The sequence below is a fragment of the Nerophis lumbriciformis genome, linkage group LG15 (genome assembly GCF_033978685.3).
Source record: "Nerophis lumbriciformis linkage group LG15, RoL_Nlum_v2.1, whole genome shotgun sequence".
Taxonomy (NCBI): domain Eukaryota; kingdom Metazoa; phylum Chordata; class Actinopteri; order Syngnathiformes; family Syngnathidae; genus Nerophis; species Nerophis lumbriciformis.
In genome coordinates this window covers 8,440,820-8,458,351 of record NC_084562.2, presented here as the reverse complement: position 1 = coordinate 8,458,351, position 17,532 = coordinate 8,440,820, and the positions used below count along the sequence as shown (strand labels likewise).

At 39.0% G+C, this 17,532-nt stretch overlaps 1 protein-coding gene across 1 annotated transcript; it reads left to right on the top strand.

The window, feature by feature from the left end:
• The first annotated feature begins 11,036 nt into the window (after positions 1–11,036).
• LOC133616217 (relaxin-3 receptor 1-like) lies at positions 11,037–12,735 on the top strand. The gene has a single exon (XM_061975377.2). It carries the CDS (start codon positions 11,037–11,039, stop codon positions 12,180–12,182), a length of 1,146 nt encoding a protein of 381 aa, XP_061831361.2. The 3' UTR covers positions 12,183–12,735.
• The last annotated feature ends 4,797 nt before the right edge of the window (positions 12,736–17,532 follow it).

Below are 17,532 nucleotides of genomic sequence, written 5' to 3'. Positions count from 1 at the left end.
CTCTCTCTCTCTCTCTCTCTCTCTCTTTCTCTCTCTCTCTCTCTCTCTCTCTCTCTCTCTCTCTCTCTCTCTGCCCACTACTTGCTGTCCATATCCTACCAAGTCAGATCTACACTGTTCCAATATCCATTTCTCTGTTCTCAATTGTTGATGACTGATGATAACAACCAAAACCTAACCTTTTGTCCTCAGGTAACTTATATGAGGCTTCCATGAGATATTTTCATCTATTGCCACTCCTAAGAATGAATTTTGTTGAACATATTCTATTGGTGTATTGTCAATAACAATCCTGATGGGTATATTACTTTTGCGATTGCTAAAGAGCATGATTTTGGTCTTCTTTACATTCAGAGACAATTTGTTGGTATTAAACCAAGTTTTTAACTTTATCATCTCCTCAGTTACAGAGGCCAGAAGTTGCTTCACGTCGTCACCTGCACATGTAATGGTTGTATCGTCAGCAAAGAGGATGAACTTCAGCAGTGTTGATACTTTACATATTTCATTGATATACATTATAAATAGTGTGGGTCCCAGTATCGACCCCTGGGGGACTCCACAGGTTATGTTCATGAGTGCAGATTGATGTTGGTCGATCTGAACAATCTGCTGTCTCTCATTCAAGTAGCTTTTCAGCCATATCCCTGCCACTCCCCTTATGCCATAGTTTTCCAGTTTATTTACCAAAATCTGATGGTCAATGGTATCGAAAGCCTTTTGCAGGTCAATAAAAATTTCTATAACAAATTTGTTCTTCTCGATACCATTATCAATGTTCTCTATTAAATCACTTAAAGCTAATGAAGTTGACCTATTTTGTCGGAACCCATATTGACAATCAGATAATAATTTGTGCTTTTCAATGAAGCCACGAAGTCTATTATCAAATAATTCTTCCAATATTTTTGACAACTGTGGCAGAAGGGAGACGGGCCGGTAATTTGTGAAGTGGTGTTTGTCTCCAGATTTGAAGATGGGGATGACTTTGGAGAGTTTCATTAGTGAAGGAAATTGTCCAAGTTGAAAAGATAAATTGCAGATGTGTGTGAATGGTTTGATGATTTCTTCCGCTACGTTCCGGACCGTCCTCATGTCGAGGTCATAAATGTCACGTGATGTTTTGTTCTTGCTTTTCTGAGTAACCTTTAAGACTTCCTTTTCGACAGTCAGAGTAAGGAGTATCGGATAAGAATTTTTTTCAATAAGTTCTATGGGATTTTTTTTTTGCCAGCTCAGGCCCAATATTAACAAAACACATATTGAAGCCGTCAGCAATCATCTTATTGTAACTTATGATTTGGCCGTTCTCAACAAAAAACTCCGGATAACAAGGACTGTTTGAACCATGCCCAATAATTGTAATTAACACCTTCCAAATTCCCTTTATATCATTTTTCTTTTGGATTAATAGTTTGGTGGTGTATTCTTTTCTGCTTGCTCTTAATATGCTGGTTAATTTATTTTTTATATGTTTTTCACTTTTGTTCTGTTTCTATGGTTTGATGTCTAAAAAAAGTCCTACATAAATAATTTTTCTTTTTGCAAGCGTTCGCAAGCCCTTTGGTTATTGATGCGATACCAAGTAAGCTGTGCAATACTATTGACGCAATAACAAGATACGTAATACTATTGATGCAATACCAAGTAAGATGTGGAATACTATCGATGTGATACCAAGTAAGCTGTGCAATACTATCGACGCATTAACAAGATACATAATACTATCGATGCAATACTAAGTAAGATGTGCAATACTATCGACGCATTAACAAGATACATAATACTATCGATGCAATACTAAGTAAGATGTGCAATACTATCGTTCCGATACCAAAAAAGATGTGCAATAGTATTGATGCGACACCAAGTAAACTGTGCAATACTATCGACACAATAACAAGATACGTAATACTATCGATGCGATACCAAGTAAGATGTGCAATACTATCAATGCAATACCAAATAAACTGTGCAATACTATTGATGCAATACCAAGTAAACTGTACAATAGTATTGATGCGATATCAAGTAAGCTGTGCAATACTATCAACGCAACAACAAGATACGTAATACTATCGATGTGATACCAAGTAAACTGTGCAATACTATCGATGTGATACCAAGTAAACTGTGCAATACTATCGACGCATTAACAAGATACGTAATACTATCGATGCAATACTAAGTAAGATGTGCAATACTATCGTTCCGATACCAAAAAAGATGTGCAATAGTATCGATGCAATACCAAGTAAACTGTGCAATACTATCGACACAATAACAAGATACGTAATACTATTGATGCGATACCAAGTAAGATGTGCAATACTATCAATGCAATACCAAGTAAATTGTGCAATACTATTGATGCGATACCAAGTAAACTGTGCAATAGTATTGATGCGATATCAAGTAAGCTGTGCAATACTATCAAGATACGTAATACTATCGATGCGATACTAAGTAAGATGTGCAATACTATCGTTCCGATGCCAAAAAAGATGTGCAATACTATCGATGTGATACCAAGTAAACTGTGCAATACTATCGATGTGATACCAAGTAAGCTGTGCAATACTATCGACGCATTAACAAGATACGTAATACTATCGATGCAATACTAAGTAAGATGCGCAATACTATCGTTCCGATACCAAAAAAAAAGTGCAATACTATCGATGCAATACCAAGTAAGCTGTGCAATACTATCGACACAATAACAAGATACATAATACTATCGATGCGATACCAAGTAAGATGTGCAATGCTATCAATGCAATACCAAGTACATTGTGCAATACTATTGATGCGATACCAAGTAAACTGTGCAATAGTATTGATGCGATATCAAGTAAGCTGTGCAATACTATCAAGATACGTAATACTATCGATGCGATACTAAGTAAGATGTGCAACACTATCGTTCCGATGCCAAAAAAGATGTGCAATACTATCGATGTGATACCAAGTAAACTGTGCAATACTATTGATGTGATACCAAGTAAACTGTGCAATACCATCGATGCAACACCAAGACGGATGTGCAATACCATCGATACAACACCAAATCGATGCGATACTAAGTAAGATGTGCAATACTATCGTTCTGATGCCAAAAAAGATGTGCAATACTATTGATGTGATACCAAGTAAACTGTGCAATACTATCGACGTGATACCAAGTAAACTGTGCAATACCATCGATGCAACACCAAGAGGGATGTGCAATACTATCGATACAACACCAAGTAAGGCATGCAATGCTATCAATGCGATACAAAGCAAGATGTGCAATACTATCAATGCAATGCCAAATAATATCGGGCCAGTATTGTCAATACTATTATTTCAAACTCGGACATCATTGAAAATTGTATATGAAAGAAAAAAACAGGACAAACAAATATACTTGTAGCGACACACTTATTTCTGATCACTAAATGATTGTAACATACAATTGTTTATGCAACATAACGTTGAAATAATAACAAAGTAAACAAAAGCAAAAAACCCAACGTTTTGCATTCAAATCCCACAAATTCCGCCTGTGTCCAATACCATTTATTCCCAGAGGTTATGAATATATAGGAATACATATTCAAACAACTAAAATCAACATAGATTTGGGAAAACAAAGAAAAAAAATGAAAATGATTCTATTTTTCAATCCACCCACCTCCATTCTCATTTAAACTGTGTGCAAATGGGAATAACATACATTTTTTAAGTTGTGTATATTCTAGAAGACATTCCATTTACTACATTTGTCCAAATATGAGATGAATACAAAATAAAACAAAAATCAACATTTTGAACCCAACTGCTCTATCTAGTGGACAATATGGATACTGCGCACAGTTATAATATACCGTTATAGTAACCATCCATTTGCTACCCTTTGTCCCTCTCGGGGTCGTGACCCATACGTGATAATACTTGTTGAAATAAAAATTATTTTGTGAAAGATTAGGAAATACCTTTAAAAAAATGATGTTAATATTTTACGAGTGTTTTGACGTCTTAAAATTTTGATTAACAAGCTTTTATGAGATTTCAGAGTGTTGAAACATTGCGTGTTCAGTTTTCCTTCATGGTTCGCCTACTTTTAAATTGTCTACTTTATTGAAAACTGTTCCAAACGGTCAAGTATTTAGGATAATTGTGCGTCAACATCGTTTTGTACAGAATTCAAATCGCAGTAACAGCTGTCATACATTGAATAAAGAACGACACTGGTCGATAACCTCCCAGTATCAAATGAAAAAACAATATTGTGCTTATAATATGCCATAAATAATAGTCAACTAAAATAAATGTATGGAAGATTAGCTCTTTTTTTTTTTTTTAAAGAGAAAGTGTTGTTTTTCGAGAATTGACAAGGCTCACTGAGTAAAAGATGTGTTTGGAATGACAATAGAAGGGTTTGGATTTTTCCCCATTTTGCAGGGCGAGCGTCATTGTTCACGATAACGCTACACGTAACATTTCCGAACTATTCAGTGGAAAATAACATTGCACCGACTGTGATACGTTGGAGAAATACTGAGAGTCATTAGATAAAAAGTCCCTTTGTGCTTATTATAAGGCGCAAACAGTCGTAATTGGATGCAAGGATCCGTGCAATATTGACAAGTCTGAGTGGAACAAAGACCACGACGTCTTCCCTCATGTCTCAAACCCGGACTTTGGGAACGACTTAATTGTTCAACCCAGACCATTTTACACATTGAAACACTTTCAAAATAATAGGAGTCAAGACTGCTATGGCGGCTTTGTTTGTGGATGGGATAGTGACGTTTATGTTTATCTCTATAAACCCATAGTGGACAAGCCGGTCCATACTTGCCAACCTTGAGACCTACGATTTCGGGAGGTGGGGAGTGGGGGGAACGGGGGTGGGGGGTGTGGTTAAGAGGGGAGGAGTATATTTACAGCTAGAATTCACCAAGTCAAGTATTTCATATATATATATATATAAGAAATACTTGACTTTCAGTGAATTCTAGCTATAAATATATATTTATTTTATTATATATATATATTTATATATATATATAAATAAAATAAATACTTGAATTTCAGTGTTCATTTATTTACACATATACACACACATAACACTCATCTACTCATTGTTGAGTTAAGGGTTGAATTGTCCATCCTTGTTCTATTCTCTGTCACTATTTTTCTAACCATGCTGAACACCCTCTCTGATGATGCATTGCTGTGTGGCACGCACAAAAGTGCTTTCATCAAATGCACTAGAGTCTGGAATCTTCCATCTCTCCCTAGCATGGCCCAAAACCGGTCAATCTTTGCTTCCTGAGGAAGATCTTCACTGCCAAGCACTTGGTAGTCCACTACTTCTTCCCGGAGGCTATCCAGGTCCAATCGTAGCTGCGGCTTGGAACTTATAAGCGTATTTTTTCATCTTACTCGTCGTCGGCGTCGCCATGGCTGTATCTTCCTCTTTCTTCTGCTTCGTCTCCTTGTTGTGTGCGCAGTTGTGCACTGCACACTCTAAAAGCCGTAGATGTTATTGTCACATATGCATGTACAGTAGATGGCAGTATAGTCCTGTTTAAGAGTGTCACAACATTGCTGTTTACGGCAGACGAACTGCTTTACGGTAGACGAAAACGTGACTGCTGTTGTTGTGTGTTGTTACCGCGCTGGGAGGACGTTAATGAAACTGCCTAACAATAAACCCACATAAGAAACCAAGAACTCGCCCTCGATCATTCTACAGTTATAACGTGATTGGGCAGGCACGCTGTTTATATTGTGGGAAAGCGGACTCAGGTCCGCATGGAGCTGGAGGCCATGCCTCCTCCAGCTCCATGCGGACCTGAATTTCGGGAGGTTTTCGGGAGAAAATTTGTCCCGGGAGGTTTTCGGGAGAGGCGCTGAATTTCGGGAGTCTCCCGGAAAATCCGGGAGGGTTGGCAAGTATGAGCCGGTTTAGAGTAATGCACTCTCAGAAATGATCCGACTCAAGTTTGACACCCAGGATAACCACGGATAACCAATCTAATAGCATCTCAGCACACTGTGACTGTAAGGCAGGATGGAGATAATGTTGTTCTCATGTCGCTTCACTTTTGTTTTATGTGGCGACTACAGAGAATTGAGTACTGTATTTTTCAGACCATAGGGCGATTATAAGGCGCACTGCCGATGAGAGGGTCTAGTTAGGTATATTTTCATACAAAAGGCGCACCGGATTATAGGGTGCATTAAAGGGGTCATATTATTATTGTTTTTTTCTAAATGGAAAACACTTCCTTGTGGTCTACATAACATGTAATGGTGGTTCTTTGGTTCATAATGTTGCATAGATGATGTTTTACAGATCATCTTCAAGCCGCTTTCTGACAGTCGCTTCAGGATGCGCCGTTTTGCAGGCGGTCTTATTTACGTGGCTCACCATCGGCAGCGTCTTTTCTCCGTCATCTTTGTTGTAGCGGTGTAGCGTGCAAGGACAGGAGTGGAAGAAGTGTCAAAAGATGGAGCTAACTGTTTTAATGACGTTCAGACTTTACTTAAATCAATAACGGAGCATCATCTCCTCATCCAGTGGTTCACTAGTGCAACAACAACGCCGGAAATATGTCCTGTGAAAAACCGTCCGACCGGAACTCTCTAAACTGCAAAAATTTAAATCTAAGTAAGATTAAATATCTCAAATAAGGGTGATATTTGCTTATTTTCTGTCTGATAAGATTTTATGTTAGAGTGTTTTACTTGTTTTAAGTGTTTTGGTCCTAAATTATCTCAGTAAGATACTACAGCTTGTAGTTGAGATTTTATGACCTATATTGAGTAAAACATGCATGAAACTAGAATATCAACTGTTGCAAAGCTGTGTCATCAACACTCACAAGTATAAAAGTACTTTTTTAAAGTAATAACTTCTTACTTCAAGCTTGAAAAAAAAAAATCATCGCATATCATTAAGTCAAGATAATGGCACTAGCATTTACTTAATTTCAGAATATTTTTCAACATATTGAGCAAAAAGGTCTCTTTTTTTCTACCAAGAAAAGTGCACTTGTTATTAGTGAGAATATACTTATCTGAAGGTATTTTTTGGGTTCATTGAAGTTAGCTAATTTTACCTGTTTTGGAAAGTCTTGACAAGCCAAATTTTCTTGTTCTATTGGCAGACAATTTTGCTTAGTTCAAATAAAATACCCCTCATTTTTGTATTTTTTTTTCTTGTTTTTGAACACTGCCTTTTTGCAGTGTAATAACTAAAGTTCCTTGGGTGAATAATGTAAATTCACTACACCAGTATGTTTTTGCGCTTTCATGGTAAGTTTACTGACAGATATAAGTAAGAACTTTGCACTACTTTATATTAGAAATGGCAACAGCAGAGGAGGAATGTCACATAACAAGAAGATAGAGAAAAAAAAGAAGCTTATCGACTACAAAGGCGTCTGCCTTTGTCGTCTGAGATTTTATGACGTATATTGAGTAAAACATCCTTGAAACTAGAATATCAACTGATGCAAAGCTGTGTCATCAACACTCACAAGTATAAAACTACTTTTTTAAAGTAATAAATTCTTACTTCAAGCTTGAAAAAAAAATCATGATGCCGAGCGCATATCATTATGTCAAGATAATGGCACTGGCATTTACTTAATTTTAGAATATTTTTCAACATATTGAGCAAATTTTAAGAACTTACGCAGATCCCAAAAACAGATCAGCAGGTACCAGAAGGTAAGAAACGTTGCTTTTGCATAATATTGCGAAAAAAAACGCCAGATAATATGTCTTACCTTATACACACACCATAATAATACTTGTATGTTGAAGCACAGTACAATTCATCAAGCGGTGCGGCTTCATAGCTTACCAAAGTCGTACTAAAACATTTTGATGGATTTTTGAGCGCTGTGCGTAATATTCTATATTCTCAATGGAATATATAACATTTTGGTGTTGTTTACTTGAGTCATAATACAGTCTACACATATGTCTTATGGTCACACATATCATTTCACCATGTACCAAATAAAATAGCTCCGGGGTCGGTAAGCACAACCAAAATTATTCCGTACTTTAGGCGCACCGGGTTATAAGGCGCACTGTCAAGTTTTGACAAAATGAAAGGATTTTAACTGTGCCTTATAGTCCGACAAATACGGTACTATTTTTTATCAATACAACTATTATCAAAGTTTTATGACCAAGAACATCAAGTTAATGCAATGCAAGACTGTTATTTATGTTAGACTCTTTTTTACTTACAAAATATTGTACCCGAAATGATCTGAACAAACACAAAGTCATCAGCACGTCACATATCGGTTAAGTGCAGCAATCCATGCTGGTGATTGCCGTTAACTCTTCTTTTCAGCCGCTTTTGTTTGTCCAGAAATACACTCAAAAATGTGACACAAGCTAGGAATTCTGAATGTTACAGGATAAATTATCGGCGACAATTAGCGTTTAGCTTTTAGAAGGTAACTTTCGCCCTTCAATATGGATGCATTTTGGGAAATATAAAAAAATCCGAACACCTCCATACTGAAGAAAATCAACTATCGTAGTATTTGTTGTGTGTTGGTATCAACCTGGCGTCACAGTATCGATACTTTTGACAACCCTAGTGTTGCGTTCGGTTCGCACGTCTGCGACGGTCATGTTTTCAGGATGCAAAAAGACGGGAAGCGGCAGAAGCAGCGTGCAAGTACCGTATTTTTTCAGAGTATAAGTCGCACCGGAGTATAAGGCGCACCGGCCGAAAATGCATAATAAAGAAGGAAAAAAACATATATAAGTCGCATTTTTGGGGAAATTTATTTGATAAAACCCAACACCAAGAATAGACATTTGAAAGGCAATTTAAAATAAATAAAGATTAGTGAACAACAGGCTGAATAAGTGTACGTTATATGAGGCATAACCAACTGAGAACGTGCCTGGTATGTTAACGTAACATATTATGGTAAGAGTCATTCAAATAACTATAACATATAGAACATGCTATACGTTTACCAAACAATCTGTCATTCCTAATCGCTAAATCCCATGAAATCTTATACGTCTAGTCTCTTACGTGAATGAGCTACATAATAGTATTTGATATTTTACAGTAATGTGTTAATAATTTCACACATAAGTCACTCCCAAGTATAAGTCGCACCCCCGGCCAAACGATGAAAAAAACTGCGACTTATAGTCCGAAAAATACGGTAAGTCATTTCTTACACAAGTCGGAAACAAAGATGATGTGCCGCTAAGAAGCGCAGGGAAAGCTCAGGAAAAACTTTGAGAGTTAGCAACTCAACAAACCTAAGCAGCTTGTAGCAGACAAGGTGTACCTATACAGGTAAAAGCCAGTAAATTAGAATATTTTGAAAAACTTGATTTATTTCAGTAATTGCATTCAAAAGGTGTAACTTGTACATTATATTTATTCATTGCACACAGACTGATGCATTCAAATGTTTATTTCATTTAATTTTGATGATTTGAAGTGGCAACAAATGAAAATCCAAAATTCCGTGTGTCACAAAATTAGAATATTACTTAAGGCTAATACAAAAAAGGGATTTTTAGAAATGTTGGCCAACTGAAAAGTATGAAAATGAAAAATATGAGCATGTACAATACTCAATACTTGGTTGGAGCTCCTTTTGCCTCAATTACTGCGTTAATGCGGCGTGGCATGGAGTCGATGAGTTTTTGGCACTGCTCAGGTGTTATGAGAGCCCAGGTTGCTCTGATAGTGGCCTTCAACTCTTCTGCGTTTTTGGGTCCGGCATTCTGCATCTTCCTTTTCACAATACCCCACAGATTTTCTATGGGGCTAAGGTCAGGGGAGTTGGCGGGCCAATTTAGAACAGAAATACCATGGTCCGTAAACCAGGCACGGGTAGATTTTGCGCTGTGTGCAGGTGCCAAGTCCTGTTGGAACTTGAAATCTCCATCTCCATAGAGCAGGTCAGCAGCAGGAAGCATGAAGTGCTCTAAAACTTGCTGGTAGACGGCTCCGTTGACCCTGGATCTCAGGAAACAGAGTGGACCGACACCAGCAGATGACATGGCACCCCAAACCATCACCCAACCATGCAAATTTTGCATTTCCTTTGGAAATCGAGGTCCCAGAGTCTGGAGGAAGACAGGAGAGGCACAGGATCCACGTTGCCTGAAGTCTAGTGTAAAGTTTCCACCATCAGTGATGGTTTGGGGTGCCATGTCATCTGCTGGTGTCGGTCCACTCTGTTTCCTGAGATCCAGGGTCAACGCAGCCGTCTACCAGCAAGTTTTAGAGCACTTCATGCTTCCTGCTGCTGACCTGCTCTATGGAGATGGAGATTTCAAGTTCCAACAGGACTTGGCGCCTGCACACAGCGCAAAATCTACCCGTGCCTGGTTTACGGACCATGGTATTTCTGTTCTAAATTGAAATACCATGGTACACGGAGCTAGACCGTGTAGTATTTTATACGTAAGTAGTAAAACCTTAAAGTCACATCTTAAGTGCACAGGAAGCCAGTGCAGGTGAGCCAGTTCGAGACGAGACGTAACGAACGCATGAATAATAATACTTGATTTATTTTGTTAAAACCAAATGGGACCAAAAAGTGTTTAATAACAACTTTCTCAAATACTTTTTGGACCCATTTATCATATCATAATATCATTATGATAATGTTTTTATGAAAGCAAATGAATCCCTTCTTTTTCTTGTTATTCTAATGTGCAACCTAATGATTAGAGCTGCACATATGAATGTAAGTACAAAAAAAAAGAAAGAAAAAAACCTCCAAAAGTATCTTTGCCTCACCTGGTGTATAGTTCACCGCACGTCACTGGTCCACGCACAGTTCAGTGGGAAGTCTCGGAGCGTGTACTTTCCCCCCCAGCCAATCGTAGCCCAGCTGCGACACAACCAACATAAAAGCGCGGCTGCAGTCAGCCGTCTTTCAAAGACGGAGTGAAGATGGAGAACATCCCCGCCACATCCCGAGTGAGCTGACGATGCTCTGCGGTGTTTGCTCCTGTCCGAACTGAAGATGGACGACACGTCGAACCAGAGCGAGGCATCCAACGTCAGCACGCAGGCGGGCGATTATCGCTTGGAGGACATCGACCTGGGCGCGGACGGGAGCGCGTTTCTGCGCATCCTCATCTCCGTGGTCTACTCCGTGGTGTGCGCGGTGGGTTTGATAGGGAACCTGCTCGTCTTCTTCTTCATGCGGCTCCGACAGGGGCGCAAAAAGTCGGCCATCAACTTTTTCATCATCAACCTGGCGGTGACGGACTTCCAGTTCGTGCTGACGCTGCCTTTCTGGGCGGTGGACACGGCGCTGGACTTCAGCTGGCCGTTCGGGAACGCCATGTGCAAGGTGGTGCTGTCCGTCACCGTCATGAACATGTACGCCAGCGTCTTCTTCCTCACCGCCATGAGCGTCACCAGGTACCTGTCCGTCACCTCGGCGCTCAAGAAGTCCTCGCACCGGTGGTCGCGGTGCGTAAAGTGGGTGTGCGCGGTGCTGTGGGTGGCGGCCACGCTCGCCACGGCGCCCACCGCCGTCTTCTCTGCAGTGACTGTAGTCGCCGGGGAAAAACTCTGCCTGCTTAAATTCCCGGAGGGACACGACTGGCTCGCTCTTTACCACATCCAAAAAATACTGGTGGCGTTTATCATCCCGCTGCTGATCGTCTCCGTCAATTACATCATGCTTTTGCGCTTCATTAAGCGCAAAAGCATGCGCGCCAGCAACCAAAAGAGGAGATCAAAAGTCACCAAATCCGTCGCCATCGTCGTTTTGTCCTTTTTCTGCTGCTGGATGCCCAACCACGCCATCACCTTCTGGGGCGTCCTGGTCAAATTTAACGCGGCCAATTGGGATAAGTCCTACTTCATGGTGCACACCTACGTGTTCCCGGTCACCGTGTGCTTGGCGCACGCCAACAGCTGCTTGAACCCGGTACTCTACTGCCTCATGAGGCCAGAGATCAGGAAGATGCTCAGCGCGTTAGTCTGGAGGACTCCCAGTCCGTGCGCCAACACCAGCGGCAAGGCATGCAAGGCGCGCTCTTTTACGCGCGGAGACACCCGTGACGCAGCACGGACTGCCGAAAACGCGGAGTTGAACTTGTCCGTGGTGGACCACAAGGGAACCACTAGCTCCAAAATGGTCCCGTTCAGCTCTTAAGTCAGTGGTTCTTAACCTGGGTTCGATCGAACCCTAGGGGTTCGATGAGTCGGCCCCAGGGGTTCGGCGGAAGTCAAGACACACCCGACCAGGGGCGCCGCTAGGGATTTTGGGCCCCATGAAAATAATCTTTACAGGGCCCCCAACACATTGTCATTATTATTTCTGTATTATAATTTCATCATCATTAGGGGCCTCTCTGGGCCCCCCTCCATCATGGGCCCCTAGAATCCGTCTCCTTTACCCCCCCTTTTCGGCGCCCCTGCACCTGACTCATCGTGTATATAAAAACTTCTCGCTATCGGCGTATTTCGGATACGGCAACAGCAAAAGTCACACTGATTTGCAGGTGTGTAATTTGTTGTGAGTTTATGCACTGTGTTGGGTTTTGTTGTTTGAACAAGGTGATGTTCATGCACGGTTCATTTTGTGCACCAGTAAAGAAAACATGGTAACACTTTAGTATGGGGAACATATTCACCATTAATTAGTTGCTTATTAACATGCAAATTAGTAACATATTGGCTCCTAACTAGTCATTATTAAGTACTTATTAATGCTTTATTCAACATGTCCTTATTATAACCCTAACCCTCTAACCCTGACCAAATGACTCTAAATTAAGTCTTTGTTACTTAGAATATGTTCCCCTAGTGTCCAAATAACTCTAAATTAAGTCTTTGTTACTTAGAATATGTTCTCCTAGTGTCCAAATAACTCTACATTAAGTCTTCGTTACTTAGAATATGTTCCCCTAGTGTCCAAATAACTCTAAATTAAGTCTTTGTTGCTTAAAATATGTTCCCCTAGAGTCCAAATAACTCTAAATTAAGTCTTTGTTACTTAGAATATGTTCCCCTAGTGTCCAAATAACTCTAAATTAAGTCTTTGTTACTTAGAATATGTTCTCCTAGTGTCCAAATAACTCTAAATTAAGTCTTTGTTACTTAGAATATGTTCCCCTAGTGTCCAAATAACTCTAAATTAAGTCTTAGTTACTTAGAATATGTTCCCCTAGTGTCCAAATAACTCTAAATTAAGTCTTTGTTGCTTAAAATATGTTCCCCTAGAGTCCAAATAACTCTAAATTAAGTCTTTGTTACTTAGAATATGTTCCCCTAGTGTCCAAATAACTCTAAATTAAGTCTTTGTTACTTAGAATATGTTCCCCTAGTGTCCAAATAACTTTAAATTAAGTCTTTGTTTCTTGGAATATGTTCCCCTAGTGTCCAAATAACTCTAAATTAAGTCTCTGTTACTTAGAATATGTTCCCCTAGTGTCCAAATAACTCTAAATTAAGTCTTTGTTGCTTAGAATATGTTCCCCTAGTGTCCAAATAACTCTAAATTAAGTCTCTGTTACTTAGAATATGTTCCCCTAGTGTCCAAATAACTCTAAATTAAGTCTGTGTTTCTTGGAATATGTTCCCCTTGTGTCCAAATAACTCTAAATTAAGTATTTGTTACTTAGAATATGTTCCCCTAGTGTCCAAATAACTCTAAATTAAGTCTTTGTTACTTAGAATATGTTCTCCTAGTGTCCAAATAACTCTACATTAAGTCTTTGTTACTTAGAATATGTTCCCCTAGTGTCCAAATAACTCTAAATTAAGTCTTTGTTGCTTAAAATATGTTCCCCTAGAGTCCAAATAACTCTAAATTAAGTCTTTGTTACTTAGAATATGTTCCCCTAGTGTCCAAATAACTCTAAATTAAGTCTTTGTTACTTAGAATATGTTCCCCTAGTGTCCAAATAACTCTAAATTAAGTCTTAGTTACTTAGAATATGTTCCCCTAGTGTCCAAATAACTCTAAATTAAGTCTTTGTTGCTTAAAATATGTTCCCCTAGAGTCCAAATAACTCTAAATTAAGTCTTTGTTACTTAGAATATGTTCCCCTAGTGTCCAAATAACTTTAAATTAAGTCTTTGTTTCTTGGAATATGTTCCCCTAGTGTCCAAATAACTCTAAATTAAGTCTCTGTTACTTAGAATATGTTCCTCTAGTGTCCAAATAACTCTAAATTAAGTCTTTGTTGCTTAGAATATGTTCCCCTAGTGTCCAAATAACTCTAAATTAAGTCTCTGTTACTTAGAATATGTTCCCCTAGTGTCCAAATAACTCCAAATTAAGTCTGTGTTTCTTGGAATATGTTCCCCTTGTGTCCAAATAACTCTAAATTAAGTCTTTGTTACTTAGAATATGTTCCCCTAGTGTCCAAATAAGTCTTAATTAAGTATTTGTTGCTTAGAATATGTTCCCCTAGTGTCCAAATAACTCTAAATTAAGTCTTTGTTACTTAGAATATGTTCCCCTAGTGTCCAAATAACTCTAAATTAAGTCTTTGTTACTTAGAATATGTTCCCCTAGTGTCCAAATAACTCTAAATTAAGTCTTTGTTACTTAGAATATGTTCCCCTAGTGTCCAAATAACTCTAAATCAAGTCTCTGTTACTTAGAATATGTTCCCCTAGTGTCCAAATAACTCTAAATTAAGTCTTTGTTACTTAGAATATGTTCCCTTAGTGTCCAAATAACTTTTAATTAAGTATTTGTTACTTAGAACATGTTCCCCATACTAAAGTGTTACCAAAAACATATAACTTTGTCTTGAATTTGAAAAAAAAACAACATTTTATTTTTCACTAAAGAAGGGTTCGGTGAATGCGCATATGAAACTGGTGGGGTTCGGTACCTCCAACAAGGTTAAGAACCATTAGACAAACTGTCTTAAGTTATCGTGTTTATGTACTTTTGCGTGTCGCTTACTGTAAACTTAAAGCATGTGGTGACCGTGCGTAATTGTGTGTTGCTGATGTTTACACAAAGCGTTGCATCATGTAAGACTTGCTGGCTGGCACAAGAAAAAATACAATATTTATGAAGGGTGTAAATATGTAAAAACAATAAAAAATAAATACATATTTTCATTTATCTGTAAATATTGGCTATTTTGTGTTTGTTGTACAAGCCCCGATTCCATATGAGTTGGGAAATTGTGTTAGATGTAAATATAAACGGAATACAATGATTTGCAAATCCTTTTCAACCCATATTCAATTGAATGCACTACAAAGACAAGATATTTGATGTTCAAACTAATAAACTTTATTTTTTTTTTGCAAATAATAATTAACTTAGAATTTCATGGCTGCAACATGTGCCAAAGTAGTTGGGAAAGGGCATGTTCACCACTGTGTTACATGGCCTTTCCATTTAACAACACTCAGTAAACGTTTGGGAACTGAGGAGACACATTTTTTAAGCTTCTCAGGTGGAATTCTTTCCCATTCTTGCTTGATGTACAGCTTAAGTTGTTCAACAGTCCGGGGGTCTCCGTTGTGGTATTTTAGGCTTCATAATGCGCCACACATTTTCAATGGGAGACAGGTCTGGACTACAGGCAGGCCAGTCTAGTACATGCACTCTTTTACTATAAAGCCACATTGATGTAACACGTGGCTTGGCATTGTCTTGCTGAAATAAGCAGGGGCGTCCATGGTAACGTTGCTTGGACGGCAACATATGTTGCTCCAAAACCTGTATGTACCTTTCAGCATTAATGGCGCCTTCACAGATGTGTAAGTGACCCATGTCTTGGGCATTAATACACCCCCATACCATCACAGATGCTGGCTTTTCAACTTTGCGCTTAAAACAATCCGGATGGTTCTTTTCCTCTTTGGTCCAGAGGACATGACGTCCACAGTTTCCAAAAACAATTTGAAATGTGGACTCGTCAGACCACAGAACACTTTTCCACTTTGTATCAGTCCATCTTAGATGAGCTCAGGCCCAGCGAAGCCGACGGCGTTTCTGGGTGTTGTTGATAAACGGTTTTTGCCTTGCATAGGAGAGTTTTAACTTGCACTTACAGATGTAGCGACCAACTGTAGTTACTGACAGTGGGTTTCTGAAGTGTTCCTGAGCCCATGTGGTGATATCCTTTACACACTGATGTCGCTTGTTGATGCAGTACAGCCTGAGGGATCGGTGAATGCGCATATGAAACTGGTGGGGTTCGGTACCTCCAACAAGGTTAATAACCACTGGGTTCGTGCATGTGCCTCACAATATGAAGGTCCTGAGTTCAATCCCCGGGCTCGGGATCTTTCTGTGTGGAGTTTGCATGTTCTCCCCTGTGACTGCGTGGGTTCCCTCCGGTTACTCCGGCTTCCTCCCACCTCCAAAGACATGCACCTGGGGATAGTTTGATTGGCAACACTAAATTGGCCCTAGTGTGTGAATGTGAGTGTGAATGTTGTCTGTCTGTGTTGTCTCTGTGATGAGGTGGCGACTTGTCCAGGGTGTACCCCGCCTTCCGCCCGAATGCAGCTGAGATAGGCTCCAGCACCCCCCCGCCACCCGGAAAGGGAAAAGCGGTAGAAAATGGATGGATGGATGGATTATAGAAAATATTTGGTTGAATTGAAGTAAAAAGTGATTATTGATGATATGTTGATATACAACAAGTCAAAAATCTTCACATCTCATTTTTCCTGTTTAACTGGACTAACAGTGCATTACAGAGCACTGTGTTACGTGTACAGAAGGAGGAGACGGCAGAGACAGGAGGGGCGATGCTTAACTCTATTTGATATATACAGTATATATATATATATATATATATATATATATATATATATATATATATATATATATATATATATATATATATATATAAACCATGGTATGTGAATGCTCCCATTAAAATCTCCTGATGATTGAGGGAACCCCCCCTCATGAAACAGGCCTGGAGAGATGAAATAGTCTTGTGATTTTTTCCCCACACATACATATATATATATATATATATATATATATATATATATATATATATATATATATACATATACATATATATATATATATATATATATATATATATATATATATATGTGTGTGTGTGTGTGTGTGTGTAAATACAAAATAATAATATTAATAAACAAGGGCATGGAGTGTGTGAACTAATTCAAAAATGTATGGTGTGTGACTATGTGTGGAGATTACCTGAAGAGTGTTACACAAAGCGTTGCATCATGTAAGACTTGCTCAACACTTCGCTCAACCGGAAGTGTTGAGCGAGGTACGGTAGTCCGAGGGGGGGTGGGCAAGGCAAGCTCGGAGATCCGTCATACTTGCCAACCTTGAGACCTCAGTAATGAAAACACAGTTGTTCTACTAACTGTACTGTACTTGCTGGTCATGAAAAACATGTTTTTTTGTTACTGTCATTGTAAGAGGGCAAAATCACTTATATCAGAAAATTATTTTAATAAAATATTTAAATTGTTATGATGTCAGGTTTGGGACAGGTGTGACGCTTGTGTGGCCACAATGTGCACATCTG